General features: G+C 40.8%; 2 protein-coding genes across 3 annotated transcripts; both read left to right on the top strand.

The window, feature by feature from the left end:
- The first annotated feature begins 5 nt into the window (after positions 1-5).
- Positions 6-6162, top strand: mul1a (mitochondrial E3 ubiquitin protein ligase 1a). 2 transcript variants are annotated; one of them, XM_038719248.1, is made up of 6 exons: positions 6-124; positions 1453-1590; positions 2135-2222; positions 3889-4009; positions 4736-4967; positions 5114-6162. In XM_038719248.1, exons 2-6 carry the CDS (start codon positions 1474-1476, stop codon positions 5627-5629), a joined length of 1074 nt encoding a protein of 357 aa, XP_038575176.1. In that variant the 5' UTR covers positions 6-124; positions 1453-1473; the 3' UTR covers positions 5630-6162. The 2 variants fall into 2 exon arrangements, with proteins under 2 accessions (XP_038575176.1, XP_038575175.1); XM_038719247.1 differs by lacking the exons at positions 6-124; positions 1453-1590; positions 2135-2222 and adding an exon at positions 2468-3599.
- A 5820-nt stretch (positions 6163-11982) lies between these two features.
- Positions 11983-14965, top strand: camk2n1a (calcium/calmodulin-dependent protein kinase II inhibitor 1a). Its single transcript, XM_038719245.1, has 2 exons — positions 11983-12472; positions 13163-14965. The coding sequence occupies exons 1-2, from the start codon at positions 12001-12003 to the stop codon at positions 13231-13233; spliced, it is 543 nt and encodes a 180-aa protein (XP_038575173.1). The 5' UTR covers positions 11983-12000; the 3' UTR covers positions 13234-14965.
- The last annotated feature ends 2373 nt before the right edge of the window (positions 14966-17338 follow it).

The raw sequence follows: 17338 nt of genomic DNA, 5'->3' as shown, positions 1-17338 counted from the left end.
TCGTCACGTGACGCCAACGTTTGGTTTTCACCACCTACGTCACGTGACATGGACGTCGCTCCACAGTCTATGCGTCGCTCTTGAGGCGAATATGTCAACTTGAGAGATTTTTGTTATCTGACAGGTAAAAAAAACAGATGTATTATTAATCGCACTTGACAATTAAGATATATGTATATGCGTTTATACATCCATTATATCGTTAGCAAGGAAAAAACGTTTAGAGGTCACTACTGGTTCTCCTGCCTGCAACGTTAACTTAGCTGGATAGCAGCTAACTTTAGCTAGCCAATATTAAAGAAAATAAATCTCTTTGAATATGTTATGAATATATTATGTGAAAAGTTGCAGGCACACAGCGTAGAAAATGGACTTTCAGCTTACTGTTACCTATTTTGTCTATTAACAGTTACTGTATTATTGACTTTAAGCTGTGACTGAAGCTAGCTAAGTTACAACAAGCTAACTTTAGTTAAAGTTTTATTATGGTAGAGAATAACCGCAGTTAATGTCTCTCGCTCGTCTTCGTGTTTTAACGTTATTTATTTATTTTTTGCGTTTGTTTTCGCTGTTTGATCTGTACGTGAGTGTGTTAACCCTGACGACTTCTATATGCCAAATCCTAGCCTCAGTTTGTACCTCAAAGCTAACGTTTAGGCATTTGAGTTTTCGAAAAAATAAATACCTGTAGTTCTTTAAAAAAACGCAGAAGCTTGTTGATAATATTTCCAGAATCCTTAAATATTCAAGCCATCTGAATATGGGATATCTGTGGGAGTCCTTGTCAGCCAACAGTAATATTTTCAACACCAAGAAGTAACTTTAAACAGTTGAGTAATTCCTAAATGCAAACTCAGGCAAGTTCCATGCTACCCAAGTGTAAACATTGACATGTTAACCATAGCTTTATTTGTATTATTACTCATAATGTTTACATCTTGTTTACAGCCACTTGCACTGTCTGGTGTCATTGCTCATGTTGTCTTTACAAGGCAGGTATCATGAAGTGAGACTTGATGATACCTGCATGTTCGTTGCATGTTCGTCACATGATTGCTTGCATGTTATTTTACTGACTTAAATTTGGGTTGATGATGACCAACTGAAAGCATTGCAGTCACTTCAGCAGAATTATACAGCACTGCAGTGAGTCATAACCTTTTTTAAACACACGGCAACATGCATGTTTTCATCATAAATATAAGGGAGGCATGTAATCCAACATTTATGGCAGGGAATCAATATAGTGCACGAGGCTGTGTCACAATATGTGATAGTTATTGTATTATATATTCCACACTTAACTCAGATCAATCAATACTTCATGCCACACAAACTGTAAAAGTATCAAAGAAAGTCCCAGTAAAGTCAGGATGAGTGTTGTACCTGTGGGTTTATAGTAAAACAAGAGTTTGATTTATTGACCTACTTACATATTGTTTGTGTGTGCAGGTGATAGGAGACCCAGAGGGAATGGATGGATATCCTGTGACGATTACAGAGGCAGTGTGTCTTGGGGCCAGCCTTGCCCTCTCAGGCATCTGCTACTATCTGTATAAGAAGAGCCGGACGACACTTGATAAACTTGATGTTAGTTGTATATCATGTGTACTGAACATAATTTCACATAACTATATATTGTCATATTTTTAACATTTGTATTGTCTGTTTTCATGCTGTCTAAGCCATAGAAGGGAATGGGATTAGTTGTGAAACCATGTAAACAATCTTTGGCTTTCACATACTGCTTGAAATCCTCTTTAGAGTAGATCAACAACAATCTATTAATGTCCCTGAAATGTGTTAGTGGAAGGCAATCTTCTAGGCAGGTTGATATCAACCCATTAGGCTTGATAGAGTATTTAAAACTAAAAGTATTTTTTATAGAAAAAATTCTAAAGAAAAAGGTATCAACTAGGGAAAAGTGAAAAATAATCAGCTGTGTGGCAGAAACATATTTTTTCTTTTTCCCATCTTGCAAACCCTTTGGAGGTCCAAACCTCCAGGTTTGGAAGGAGACAATAGGTGACATAGGTGTTTTGCTGTGCACTGTGCAATTTTGTAAAACCCAAAGTCTGTGTACTACAATATGTATACTCCATACAAACAGTGTGTCTGTGTCTTGTGTTTTCAGGACGCTCCACACTTCACCATAGATGGAAAACTTAAAGACGTTTTGAAAGTTACTCAAGGAGCATGTCTACAGTATGCTGTCATCGAAGGTAATCAGGGTCTCACTGTTTCTGATTCAGACAAGAGCTGAGCTGATACTGATATGGTATCATATCATGGTATGGGATAACTATCCTAGCCTCTCATTCTGTTGTGTGTATATACACTCTTGAACAAAATCTTAAGACCGGGGGAAACAAGTACTCGCATTTCGCGCTGGTGGATCATAACCGGGTTGTAAGTACTGCTTCAGAATGCCAAAAGAAGAACCAGGAGCAAGAGACAAAAAATAGAGAGTAGGCAATTTATTGAAAACTGCATTTAAACTCAAACAGGCTGTTCATCAGCTGATCAAAAGTTTAAGACCATAGGCATAAAAAGGTAAAATCTGCACAAAAATATGGCTTTCGTGTCATTGATCTTCAGGCAGTCACACTGTCATGATCTCCTGATGGCAAAGGCAAAAAGGCTTTCTCTCGTTGAACGTGGCAGGATTGTTGAGCTGCACAACTCTCGCAACACGCCATCGCTGCCAAGGTTGGACGCATTAAGACAGTCATTTTACATTTCTTAAAAGATACTTGCCGACTTGAGTTATGGGACAAAAAAGTCAAATGGTAGACCCAAAAAAATTTCACCTGCACTGAGCCGCAGGATCCGACGGGTTGTCCGTGAAGACACAGGTCGATCCTCGACCCAAAGTAAGGCACTTACTGATGCTGACTGTAGCCCAATAACCATAAGACGTCATCTGCGAGAGAAGGGCTTCAAGAACAAAAAATGTTTTCAAAGGCCTCGTCTCCTCCCACGCCACAAACTTGCCCGTTTGGAATTTGCAAGGGAGCACCAAACATGGGACATTGAAAGGTGGAAGAAAGTTTTATTCTCTGACGAGAAAAAATTTAACCTGGACGGTTCTGATGGCTTCCAGCGTTACTGGCATGACAAGGAGATCCCACCGGAGATGTTTTCTACGCGGCACAGTGGAGGAGGCTCCATCATGATTTGGGGTGCTTTTTCCTTCAATGGGAAAATGGAGCTTCAGGTTGTCCAGGGGCGTCAAACGGCAACTGGCTATGTGGACATGTTGCAGCGGGCATCCCTCTTGACTGAGGGTCTGTGCGGTAATCACTGGGTCTTTCAACAGGACAACGCTGCAATTCACAACGCCCGCCTGACGAAGGACTTCTTTCAGGAGAATAACGGTGCTCTTTTGGACCATCCTGTGTGTTCTCCTGATCTAGATCCCATTGAGAACATTTGGGGATGGATGGCAAGGGAAGTTTACAAAAACGGACGTCAGTTCCAGACCGTGGATGCCCTTCGTGAAGCCATCTTCACCACATGGAGCAACGTTCCCAGCAGCCTCCTGGGAACAGTAGCATCAAGCATGCCGAAACGAGTGTTTGAAGTGATCAACAAGAACGGTGGGGCTACTCACTACTGAGTCCTTTTTTGACACTTTTAGTTCTGTTGTAGGTTTATTTTTGGGCTATGGTCTTAAACTTTTGATCAGCTGATGAACAGCCTGTTTGAGTTTAAATGCAGTTTTCAATAAATTGCCTACTCTCCATTTTTTGTCTCTTGCTCCTGTTTCTTCTTTTGACATTGTGAAGCAGTACTTACAACCCGGTTATGATCCACCAGCGCGAAATGCGAGTACTTGCAATGTTTCCCCCGGTCTTAAGATTTTGTTCAAGAGTGTATATATTGTAGGTGCTGTGCAACCAGTGGGCGAGCCTCTGACGAGTCACTTCCAGAAAGAAATTGTTGGTGTGTTGCAGAAATTCATGTTGACAGAACACAGGCTCGTGTGGAACGGCCTGACACGTACTTGGTGAGATTTCTATCAAGACAATAATACAGTGCAGCATCATGATACACATGATTTTTTTCCTTCTTCGCTTTTAGTAGATAGTGGAAAGTTTAGAGGCAGACAGGAAACAGGGAGAGAGCGGGAAGGTTGTGACATGCAGCAAACATTTCTGGTTGGAATTGAAACGGTGACATTACACTTATGGGGTATGGGCCTTAAATAGTATGTCCACACTAGATTTAGGAAGGAGGAAAAACATAGCTGTACTGGCCTCTATGGGTTGAAAGGTGTCAGTTCTTTGAATCCAGCTGTATAGAGTAGTACTTCAGTGTTAAGCCTAGTTCACACTACACGATTTTTAGCCCGATTTGCCGCTCAGTGAGCTTGGCGACCGTCAAGCTGTGATTGGGGGTAAATCAGCGGGCGCCAGCCGTTGTGTGAATTACACAACTACGCATAAACGGATATTGACATGAACGCCATTTACAAGTCAGAAGTCAGTGGTTACATGACTCACTGTGGATCCTTCCTGACGTTTAAACACCTTTAAATTCCACAACCCAGTTTGTAATACAGGCTTTCTGTTAGCTCAGTCTGAGATTGTTCAATGTGATGTCATTTAATTGTCTCAGACTTACTATATATATATTTATGTATACATGGCAACACCAGAGTTTTAGTGCAGATGATATTTTGTCTTTATCATCATATGTGTTGACCTGTCGCCCCTTCCACTACCTGTTGCAGGACGGACAGTGAACGAGTTCTGCATCAAAGAGTGAATGCAGTGCCCTTTGTGTTAGTGGGATCGAATGAGAACACGGTCAAAGTCCTGTGCCCTCTGCAGGCCTCCGGAGTGCACATGGAGATCACCCACGAGAAGTTCCACCAGGTCAATTACGGCCTGGGTGACATCGTAGGACAATACCTCAGTGGAGAGAAGCTTAAAGGGCAACTGGAGACTGAGGAAATGCTCAAAGTCAGTTGTTAGATCAGATGTTGTTAACTTCTATAAGTCATATTCATTTAACAAAGCATACATACTTTTTTGTTAACCACAAGGGCAAATATTAACAAGAACTGATCTTAATGATACATTTCACAAATATTCCCCTCTTTTTCCAGGTGGGCACAACTCTTACAGGTGTAGGCGAATTGATACTGGACACAGACGGCACCCTGAATCTTCGACCCCCTTCTAATGATTCACAGTACTTTTTGAGCATTGCGGACTTTGACACCCTACGAAGAGAGCAAGAGAGCACGGCTGTTTTGTGGAAGGCGCTGGCCATTGCCTCTGTTTTGGCAGGGGCAGGGGTCCTCCTCTGGATCGGTCGGCGCTACTACTACCAACTAAAAGTTCGGTGGGCGCGGGAGCAGGAGAGGAGGGAATTTGAGAGACTGCAGGCCGAAGCCCCAAGAGCGCGTGCTCCAGCAACGGGCCCAGAGGCCTCTCAAGACGGGGTAGAGGAACACATAGAAAATGCCTGTGTGATTTGCCTCTTTCGGCCACGTGACTGTATTCTGTTGGACTGTGGGCATGTGTGCTGCTGCCACAGCTGCTACCAGGCCCTTCTGCACCCCCAATGTCCTATATGTCGACAGACCATCAGCAGAGTGGTGCCTCTCTACCATGTCTGAGGCACCCAAGTGACTATATGATCTCAGTGGAACGCCACCACCATACAAACTGTATCAGCTTTACACATCAAAAGGTCTAAACTGCTGCACTTACACCTTTAACAGTCAAAGAACATACTGTATGTATTGAGAAAACATTACAATTCACTGTAGAGTTTTATTGAGGTACTTGTATCTGTAATTGCATTTGAAAAATTTGGAAATTTGGAAAATGCATTAATTGGAAGAAAGGGTGTACATTTATTCAACAGAGATATTTATTTTCCTATAAGTTTGTTCTGTGCCTTATTTTGGTAATTTATATCTGCTGCTGTCTGAGAGTGATTGTAATATATGTGTCTGAATAAATTGGGTCATACGGAGCTACGTTTGTGTTTCAACTACTTTCAGTTAAACAGTCGAGTCACTGGAAGTTACTTAAGTGCCGAGATGAAGCATAAGTGTTAAGGTGTAATTAATACACTACAATCAAGTGGAAGTGTGTTAAATGTTGGTAATTTAAAAGAAAATCGAATAAAGCATCACTCTTTGAACCATTTGTGTAGTGTATATGTACTGTCAGTGTCACCATCGCTCACCCACTGATTAAAATAGTTTTAGCAATGGAGCGCTAATGAAACTTTAAGTCTGTATGTACAGAGCTTATATTATTCAACACACACACCAAGAACAGCTGTTAACATGAAATGGCTGCTGCTCCACTTAAATATTAGGAAGGAGTTCATGTCTGAATAGATACACGTGTTTCTCGGGACTCTCAAGATGATATCAATCCATAATGGGTTGTTTTTTATTTTATCCATATGCACAAACGCTTGTTAGTAGCACCTGGTGTCTGAAAAGACGGGTGTAGTGAGTCATCAAGCGTATTATTTCTGTCATCTCTAGAAGATGTGGGGAAGGGCGGATAGATGAAAAAAACAAATAGGCATGTGTTTGGGGAGGGGGTGGTGCAAGGTGAAGAGTGGGGCATTGGGCCTGAGTAGGGGGGTGAAAAAAGGAACAGGTGGGAGACAGGATCCATAAATGTTCCTCAGCGGTCATAAGGGCTCACTTTGACAAATTCTTCATGAGCTCTCTCAGCAGAACAGCAGCTGTGGCTCTCTGCAAACAGACTATTACTGTGGCGTTTGCAAACCTCTGAAGGCATTGGATGGGGGTGGCATTTGATTTGTTCATACCAGTTTAACTGAATAACAGAGAAAACAAAGACATTACAGCACAAGAGTTTGGAATAATCTCAAATGGGCATTCAGAGAGAGTGTATGCTTTGAAATTGAGGCTAAAATCTATTAATCTGCTTTAATGTAAGCACAGTTCATACAGAGATCCAAGCTGATTTTCCCTCTGTCCTCACAGTCTTTGGTCATTGTCACAATTACTTAAGGCTTAACTTAGGTCCATTTCTGTATACGATATAATATTCTACCACTAGGTGTCCATCTTTTTTCACTTGAGGTAGTGAGATTTACTGTACATGCTGACAGTGAGGGAAGACACTGACTCCAGTGGATGATTTCCAAGTCACATGCAATTAATGTACGCTGTGATAGCCTGTCAAATCCCTTCCGATAGCTGACAAACAATTTAGATGATATGATTATTCTCTAATTGGTGATGCTTCATGGGTTTAGACCCTGATCTGTGATGATGAGGGTGCAGACAGTGGTGGTGAAGTTAGTTAAGACTTCATTAGGGGTTCCATTTTTATAATATTTAATTATAATGACTTTTAGTTTGACTAAACTAACCTTATTAAGTTTTATAGGGATGGGAATGTGGTCTGTTCCACCACAGACCTTTGGTCCAGTCTGAAATGTTTCAGCTATTCGATGGATTACCATGTAATGCAGTACAGACATACATGGTCCACAGAGGATGAAACTTACTGACCTTGCTGATCCCCTGACTTTCAAATAGCGCCATCATCAGGTCCAGAATTAAATGTCCTATACTTTGCTTCATGACCAAATAGCTGCAAAACTAACTAACTTTTCCATCAACTTCAGCTATAGTTTGAGTTTAGTGCTGCTAATCAGCAAACATTAGCATGCTAACCCAGTGAGGTAAGATGGTGAACATGGTAACCATAGCTGTTGAACACGAACATGTCAGTGTACCAATGTTTAGCTTAAAGCATTGATCAGCTTTTAAGTACAGCCTCACAGATCTGCTAGCATGGCTGTAGACTCTTATTCTTGGTTAAAAGGATGTAGTTGGATGGAGCAGTAGTATCATAATTTCACTAAAAGTAAAATACAAATTGCACCAAATGTACAAATGTGGTATTATCCTGTTTTGGTGTGCATTTATTTATTTGTTTAGTAAATTGCAATGGATCTCTTTTGTGTGTTGAAAAAGTGATGAAAATGGCATAGCTCCAGATCTGCAGGAAGGGTTTTGATAAATCTTTGAAATCCTGACACACCATGACCATTATGTGCTTCAGTGCTTGTGTTCCTGACAGGGAGCGGTGGGGTGGAGGAGGGGTCTTTTTTAACTTCGGCATTGGCAAACACTGAAGGGACAGCAGCAGGAAAGGTAGAGATGCGGTATCTCAGTAGAGAGAGCCATCACAGCGTGCTACAGTCCCTGATGCCAATTACCGCTGTCACCCATCTGCTTTGGGCATGCAGTGAGACGTGGGATAAGTGACCTACTTTGTAACAGTATGACTGCAGTGCTTCACTTCATCAACAAACCAAGCGCTCCCTCCTTGAGAAATGGGAGACAGGGATGGTATCATATAGATAAATACACACTGGTCAGATATAAAGATTTTTCAGTTTGAGTGCACTGCACACATTCACCCAACCCAGGGACCTGAAAACAAAAATACTGCTCCAGTGGAGGAAGGTGAAACCATCCAAATTGTACCACATTCTATCTCTATCACATTCTTTTTTACTATCCTACACAGGAACCAAAAGACAAATGGACACAGATCCCCAAATCTTTTTAAAAACAAAAACATATTTCCTCACTTATGTAGTTTAAATGGTAATTACTAATTATAACAAATGTAATACAGTAAAAGTACAATATTTCCATCCAAAATGCAGTGGAATAGAGGCATAAAGTAGGATATGATGACAAAAACACCTCTGCATTGTACTTAAGTACAGTTTTAATTGCCACCCTTTATTATTTGTCATATCACTCCTGTCTTCCACATACAACAACTAAAGAAATATAGAAACATGAGTCTTAGAACAGAACTTAGTGTCAGGTTTTGCTTTTTAAAATCAGCCACAGACGTGGTACTGAACAACATGAAACATTCACCTTTGATCGAGTTGCGGGAGGTGGAGTGTACAGCTGCCTCGGTGTAGCATCAGCGTGCTGCAGACTGCAGCTGTGAGAATTTCTATCTCAGCTGTGTGCTCACTGATCCAAGGGCAGGAGCTCTGCCAATGTTCCCACAATCTATTGGAGGATGTTTATGCAGTAAAACAAACAGCATTAATCTTCATTATGAGAATACACTGTGCTTTTATTTTGTCCTTGACTGCAGATGGTGTGTGTCTCTACACTTCTCGGTTACATTTTTAGTTTTCCGGAAATATATACCTGCAAATCCTAGGAGCTGATACTCAGGGAATTGATCCTGGCTCTTAGCTCTACACTTGTTATTGAGTTTTTTTACTCAGCTACTGTTCCTCAAGGAAGAACATAGTGTGTCTACAATGTGTGTGTGTGTGTGTAAGTTCAGCAGTGCTTGGTGTGCTCGAGGGCAGAGATGGGGAGGGGGCGAGTGACTCAGCACGGTGATTCATTTGTAATTGGAGGCAGTGCTTTAAGAGCACACACACACACACACACACACTTCTTAAGGGTGGGTGCCCTTGTCAGAGATAAATGGCTGATTGAGTGAGCCTGATCATTAAGAACTGCTGCCTGCTGTAGAGGCAGCAATGAAGAAAGAGAGGGAAGGGCACAGTGGAGGAGAAATCACAGCGTGTACGGACTGAGAAAGATCAATTGAACTAAACAGAGATGGACCAAATGAAGGAGACACTGCACTCCGGCTTAACATTATGAACGAGGCAGTGCATTATTAGGGCAAAGGGGTAAGAAAGAAGAGTGTCCAGCTGTTCCAACACGTGCATGTTTCACCCCTAAATAGTGAACATGAAGCAGCACCTGGTGCCATGTGGGGCACCAGGTCAGATTTTCCCCAGCAGCCTCCAACTATGTCGCCGACTGATGACATCATGTGGTGTCCCTGCATGAATAAACTGCTCTACGTGTTGACAGCTGCAGGCTGCCGTTTATGGGCAAGAGGAGCCTTGTGAGTCATCCCTGGGGAATTCAGATAGTGGCATGTTTATGATCTCTGATGCATTATATAGCCTTAAACACGGTGTGTGGGTCCATGTTAGAGAAAAAACACATTCGGATAAAGATGTCTATGTTGAGCTGTAACCCATCAACTAGCAACTTCCTATTGCTATGTCCTATTTTGCCATGCTTGGACATAGATGTTGGCTGGCTGTTTTGTTAGTTATCTGCTGGTTAACAGAAATGCTCTGGGGGCTCAGTAATGTGTTTTACACAGGATTATATGGGCCATGTATCTATGTTAAGTCAGTCAGCAGGAGCTCGCTTCGCTTCGACTCTGCAGCCTCCCCACGTCTTATCCCCGCAGGAAATCTAAGAACCTTTCCAACAGCACTGATCTGAATTCTGTCAGCTGGTCACTTTCACCCGGTCGGCTATGCGGACTGGCTGCTAAAAGAGAGGACACTGCTTCAATGGAAAGGTTGTTACATGTTTATAGACTGGACAGCTGGCCCGAGTTGTTAAAACAGGTTTGGTCTAATAATAGGCCTTCTGTCAGTTGATTGTTTGAGCTTTTATGAGACACCATATGCTGTGAGGACAGAATGCTGTAACACAGGTTGCAAAAAGAAGGCAGGGAAGAATGACGTAATTTCAAATGCAGCTAATGTATAAATGATACAGGCTCTGTCCATGGTGCTGAAATCAGTCATTCAGATTACTTTCTGCTGACATGCAACCTGGATCATACTGTATGTTTCTGTGGAAAGTTTTTAATGTTTATATCATTATGTAACATCTAATCTCTAATGTTTGTCATGCTCCTTACTGTAGATGTGCATAACCATATATTCATCATCATATTTGAGAGTTTCCGTTTTTTTTTGGTTACTTCTCTCATCCATACAATTATGCATTCATTTTTGTACTATCTTTTGCTGCTGTAACACTTTAAAGGGGAAGTAATTAGTAATGCACTTTCATAGAGATGGTGATATCCTGAGTTTAGTCTGTGGGTCTAGCTCCAAAAACCCCTGATCCTACATTTCCCATAATGCAACCAACTGCATTTTTTAAACCCTTTCTGCCTGATAAAGGTTAAAATGTTTCAAACTCTGTGCCCCAGTCTGTAGACTGTAAACCCTAATGACATCATCAGGGTTCTTTTCTCAGACTTGACAAAGCTCCTCCAGAGCCACACAACACATATAACTAATTTAGTTAACATGAGTAGAGTATGTGAGTGATGAGTGCAGTGGAGTGCCCCTTCAATTAATGAAGACTTATTTTATTTCATCTGCATACATTTTAGTGTATACTATATTTTTTATTTTATAAACTAGACATCTAACTACAAAGTAATGTCTTTGCCCCATAGTCTTTATTTTAGCCCACACATGTAAGCATGCTACTACTATCAGTGGTGGAACAAATACTCTGATCTGTTTACCTAAGTACAGAAGCATCAAAAATACCTTTACCAACGTGTTTCAAAATTATTATTGTATAGGCGACAGTATATTATTAGATTATTATAACTGATCTGGTGGAGCCAATTTTACTTCTTTATATACTGTCCACAGTTTAATCTGTAACAACATGCAATATTTTCTAAGATCAACATGATTTGTATGTAAAATCTTCATCTGTAGCGAAACTAGTAACTAAATGTTACTAAATGTTTCTGTAAATAATAAATATAGTGACAAAAAATATAAACACTCAAGTTTAAGCAGCCTACCTGAAAATTGTACTTGAATTAATGTGGGCCTACCTCTACCTAATCCTATAATTATACTATATAATGGGACCATTATTGGCCTAGAACAGGAAATATAATACTACGGCATTAATTTTACCAGTCGGACAATACGATTCTATATAATAGTGAATTTTCCTCAGATAAAGAAAAGCCTTCGTCTCCGAGCCTCGAGAACTGCTTCACTTGTGCAATTTCTTCTCTCAACCGTTGGTGTCACTCTTGCTCCTCTACCACTCGGAGTGCCCTACCACACACACACACACGCGCTCGCGCGCGCGCGACTTCAAACCCGGATGGATGACTTCACCGTTCTGCTTGGGTTTCCTTTATGGTCCCGGGATCTCCCACTCCCTCACCAGACATCAGCCAGCAACACAGGCGAACACAACTCTCTCCCTCATACACGCCGTCTCTCCCTGCAGCTGCAACACACTCAGAGACCACAGAGAGACCACAACAACACTTGGACCTGGAGAGGCTGCCCCCTGATCCACGACAGAAAGGACCCATCAACCGCTGCAGCTTGCACACACAAATAAAGGGATCTACGGCTGTACTAAGCGTACAGCCACTGAGGAAGACTTTTACCTACTTTTTATCTGCGTTGGTGATCCTTCTCCATCGTGCCACAATGTCCGAGGTGCTGCCATACAACGAGGGGAAAATGAGCGGCTATGGGGCGGACAGCGAGGTCAGTCAGATGTCCTTTAGCTGCGGACTGCAGGACACAAGCGCCTTTTTCGCCGCGTCGCAGGCGAAAAGACCCCCAAAGCTTGGTCAGATCGGCAGAGCCAAGCGAGGTAAATGATGTTCAAATAAAGAATTTACTCTTAGACATGTTGTCACTATAACTGATGGTCAGAATGATTTATGTGGTGGAAAATGAGCAAAATATATGAATAGGCTTTTTTGCAGTCATGCAATTTAAAGACGTAGCCTACAGGGAGTTTGTTGTTATTCATACAATCTCTTTTAATTCTTGCTGTTCTATGCAGGCTATTCTACACAATGCTGTTTTTTTTAAAATTCACCATAGGACCAACACGTGTTTATTGCACGATTCTGTGGTTGTCGACGACATTCAAATTGTTTACATATATGCACGAGAAATTACCTTCATGCAAGGACACACCCCACGCTGCAGCCATCAAACAATAGAGTTAAATTGTAAAGGATAAAAGCCGGGCTCGTGGCCGTTACCGGGGATGAGTTGTTTTCACCAAATGCGCGTGCTCGAGGTCGGGGATTTGCAATAGTGCTTTAATTTATTTATTCACATTTTCTCTCACTTACTTTGGTTAGTGGGAGTTAGCGACACATTCATGTAGGCTACTATAGGCCATATAAGAACCCATAATGGAGAAAGATCCTGACCTGTAATAAAACACACTGACCTCACTATTGACGGATATTATAGAAAATCAGGTATCTCAGCTGTGTCAGTAACCCCAACTCCAAACCACTCCCCCCCACCCTTTTTCTCTCCACAGTGGTCATCGAGGACGACCGAATAGACGAGGTCCTGAAGGGGATGACAGACAAGTCTTCACCTGGCGTTTAAGCATGAGCGATGCCTTGCAGACTTTTTAATTTTGATCACCGATTTGAAGCACTTGTCGGCTGTGCATGTTCGAGGACTGCAGGAGAAAACGACGGTACGAAGCAAGGATGGGATGATGAGAGGAAAACCAAAAAGGCAAAAGGAGGGAAGAATTGGAGAAGGCTAAGGAGAAGAGAAATGGGGAGGAAAGAGATGAAGAGAGAGAGAGAGACTCTGGAAAAGACCAAGATTTATCATGGGATTGCTGGCAATTCTCCAAACGAATCCCGATTTTAACTACTGCTGCGCAGCAAGATGTTGAGATGGCGGACACTGCTCTGTATCTCAACCTCTGCTGACTTTAATGGTGGATGAACTTGTCATTACTTCACGGCCATCTCTTTTTCCTTTCCAAAAGCGCTGTAAGCAACAAAATACTGCAACTGGAGGCTGAAGCTAAATCCCAGCCCTATTTCAATAAGTTGTACAGTAGGTAGGCTATGCTCTCAAACCCCCCCCCCCCACCACCACCTTTAGGCTTTGCTTTGTTGATCCAGTCAGCGACGGTGCATTCAAGGGAGCTGTCCTTTCAGCACTGGTCCAATGCATTCCTGTTGCTGCTAAGATTTTTAAACACAGACCAACCAAACTCTCGAATCTATTAAATAGAGGAGATCCATTGTATGTAAAAACATATATCTGAGGATGGTGCAATGTGAATATTTCTGTAGTAGAAACCCATTTGTTTTTTGGCCCTTAAAGAGCATAAGGCCACAGTTTAAAACTGAACCACAGGCTACATTCTTCTTCTTCTTCTTGCATTACCCATCAGTGGTTAAAGGTGCAGGTTGGCACCTTCCTGTAGCTGATTTACACCGGCACATATCTCTTTTTCCCCTCTCTCTTTTTTTTTTAATTTAGCATTCTCAAATGCTCAGATATCTACAGAGGCCAGCAGGGACGTATACTAAATGTTTAAAATAATAGTCATGAAATTGATGGGAAAAAATTTTTTGGTTCTTTTAATTCAGCAATTATTCGTGTTTCGTCTTCTCTATACATTTTGAAGTTTTTCTCCATCTATTTGCATGAACTGTCACTCCGGTGCCAACACAGGTGCCACTACTCTTACCCTGGCACGCTTCTTTTTAACAAAAGTCATATTTGTATTTTTATATCTAAATATTTGTTATTTAAATGATATGCTAGTCTATCGTCTTACAATTCATCAACAAAAATATTTCTACTTCAGAGAGGATATACAGGATGAGACTAGGCTTCATAAGAGGCGATTCTAAGATTCTGGTGGACTGGTCTCCTTCTATATCAGAGGTCAGATGTTTTTTAAAGACTAACTGAATGTGTCTGGGGTTTTTGCACACATCAATGTTAAACTATTATTAAGAAATCGTATACTGTGACTTGAGCTTCGTTGATGAATTTGTTAGAAAATGGCAGTTTTAGAGTATATTGCACTGTTTACGAGTATCCTCAAATAACACGTTGTTATTTGACCGATTTTGGACATTACAGTTTTTTGTTTTTTAATTTTGTTTATTTTGTACCATTATTTTAAAGAAACTGGATATGGTTTGTTGTGCATGAAACCTTAGTATTTTCAATAATGAAACATCGTTTTATGAAGCAAAAAATCAACAAAAATGTCATGACATTCTAAGAATGAGTCATTGTATATTATGATGCCATTTTCACTGTATTTGGTGAATTAATAAATGGTGAAAGAAAATGTAAATGTGAATCTCTGGTATGGCTTTTGTCCCAAGACATTTTTACTAATAGTTCAATGGAAGATGACAACCATCAGAGTAGCCTGGCCTTGTTCTCTGAATGAAAGTCACGAGAAAAAAAAAAAACAACTGCACAGAGCACAGTGACAAAAAATAAACTTAAGATCCTTTTAAAAAACAGAACATACACGTAGTTGCAGCATTTGAAAGTCATCTCATTTCATCGTAGCCCTTGGAATCAGTAGCCATTACCTCCGTGACAGTAAATACTGATCCTTAATTAAAGAGCAGGAAGGAACAGTGATCTATCTGCGAAGCTGTTAAACAGCTCTGTGTTGGCCGACACTAGTGAATCCATTAAACCACAGACCCTGGGGGGAGCCACGGCTGGCCACATGATCATTTATCAAAGTCTACATGTACAGTGTCCTCATACAGTAGCTCTAACACAAACTCTGGCCTATAAACACTCGCTTTGGTTGGTGCTAACTTTCATGCACCAAGAAAAACGTCCATCACCTGTATATTTTACAAAAAACCTATATATCTCAAAAATCATCATGTTCTGTGGTTTATATGTCCAACATACCCACGCAGCCCTATAAGATGGCCTCAAGCACCCCTTCATTGTTCCCATTAGATTGCTGGGATGGTCTTCAAAGACCTGTTTAACAGACAGAAGAGAGAGCACTGTGGTTTTGGTGAATCTGTTTCTGAAACATATGTAAATCCACAGATGACATTATTATCCTGTGATCTTTGTTAAAGCTTGGTGTCTTTTTTTTCTTTTCTTCAGTAATCAGCCAGGTTTGCCTTCAAACATCTGGAGTGGCGGAAACTGGATATTTATCCATTACTTTTAGCATTTTGTTGCTTTTTGCTAATTAGTTTAAACAACAATCGGAAAAGGTGTTACAACTGATTCAGGTCAGTGGAAAACTTAACCATGCAGTCAAACTAACATCCCTGACGTTAGCAGGTCAGGTGACAATAAATATACTAAAGATCAGCATCACAGGAATTTGTAATCCTATTTGTGTGCTTATTTGTCCTGCTAAGTAATTATGTGTATGAACTGTATTTATTGTTATCAAATCATCAGTCTTTTTCATATTAGCTGAGCGTGAGTTGAAACTGTCAGGTGGAAGAAAACTTGACGAATACTGTATAAGTACATATCACCTCTCTTCCACCTGAGGTACACAAACCCGCACAGCAGTGATAACAATAAAAATGTATTTCCTTGTAATCACACAAGAGAATTTTCCGGTAAAACGTGTTTTGTTTGTTTACCGTTTGGAAAAACATCCACAGTATCAGTAACACATCTATAAAAAGCTACATGTCAACAATACATGAACACCGGTCCTTATATTTCTCTGAATTGCACTTCAATCTAATAACAGAACATCAACAAAGTGTCATCAGTGTAACCAACCACATTCCCATCAGTGAGATTATTGACTGTCCTGATAACATCAGCAGAGCACTGAACAAACACATAGCGCTATCGATCATGTTGTTGTTGTGGCTGTCGCTTGCGTGTGTGTGTGCGGTCATGGGAACACACTTTTCACAGTAATGGGATGCCCTGCAAGGCCGGAACTGGACTGACATATTTGGGCAGATATTGAATTGTGTTAGCGTTGCTCCATGCCTCTCTCACTGTCATGAGTGCTACTGTGAACATGTTATTTACTTTTTTACAGTAATTCATTTAAGTTTGCAGTAGTATTGCTCTCACTCTCTCTCATGTGTTCTAAGTTCTTGTAAACTTATTTGTAATTTCATAATTTTGCATTCTTTTCAGGCTCAAAAATCCTACAGAATACTTGAGAGACAATGGCTTAAGGGAAAATAGTGGTGTTATTTAATCTTTGAATTACTATCAACAAATGTCCCACAGTGATCAAAACCAGCAAAGGACTTGTCCTACAAACTGTGCCTGTGTGCCTCTGTGCCATTAAACACATTATCAGTCAACAAATTTCATTTGGTGACATATTGCTTTATTAGAGTAGTACATTCTGAAAATGTTAGCTTATCACAGATATATCGTATTGTCTGTGTATGTTGGCAGATAAGTAACAAGAAACTGCAGCTCAGAAATAAAGATATTTGAGGTCATTTACAAACAGTGTCTCTAAAAAGACTGCAGAACGGACAAATCAAGTGAGGGGAACTGTGGAGTTGATCATCCTCCAGTGAATTTTATACAGTGTTTATAACATGTCCACCTGAGAGCACGTTGTTTATTTTTCAACTGTCAAATGTTCCACTCACTCTGTTCCACTTCTTTTATAACCAAATTTAAATCATTTTGGAAAGCTCGCTTTTTTTTCATCTTTACTGAAGTTAACTGCAGTTTGTAGTGTTGT

This window comes from Micropterus salmoides, unplaced genomic scaffold, assembly GCF_014851395.1.
Source record: "Micropterus salmoides isolate LMB-PRFRI ecotype aquatic unplaced genomic scaffold, ASM1485139v1 Ms_hic_scaffold_14, whole genome shotgun sequence".
Taxonomy (NCBI): Eukaryota; Metazoa; Chordata; class Actinopteri; order Centrarchiformes; family Centrarchidae; genus Micropterus; species Micropterus salmoides.
The sequence above is the reverse complement of the archived record's forward strand: the minus strand, read 5'-3'. Positions and strand labels throughout refer to the sequence as shown.

Coding starts and splice junctions, on each gene's coding strand:
- camk2n1a (XM_038719245.1), top strand. CDS start 12,001: ATGGTCCCGGGATCTCCCACTCCCTCACCAGACATCAGCCAGCAACAC. Junction 12,473..13,162: donor GATCGGCAGAGCCAAGCGAG/GTAAATGATGTT, acceptor TTCTCTCCACAG/TGGTCATCGAGGACGACCGA.
- mul1a (XM_038719247.1), top strand. CDS start 3,137: ATGTTTTCTACGCGGCACAGTGGAGGAGGCTCCATCATGATTTGGGGT. Junction 3,600..3,888: donor TGAAGTGATCAACAAGAACG/GTGGGGCTACTC, acceptor TATATATTGTAG/GTGCTGTGCAACCAGTGGGC. Junction 4,968..5,113: donor AGACTGAGGAAATGCTCAAA/GTCAGTTGTTAG, acceptor CTCTTTTTCCAG/GTGGGCACAACTCTTACAGG.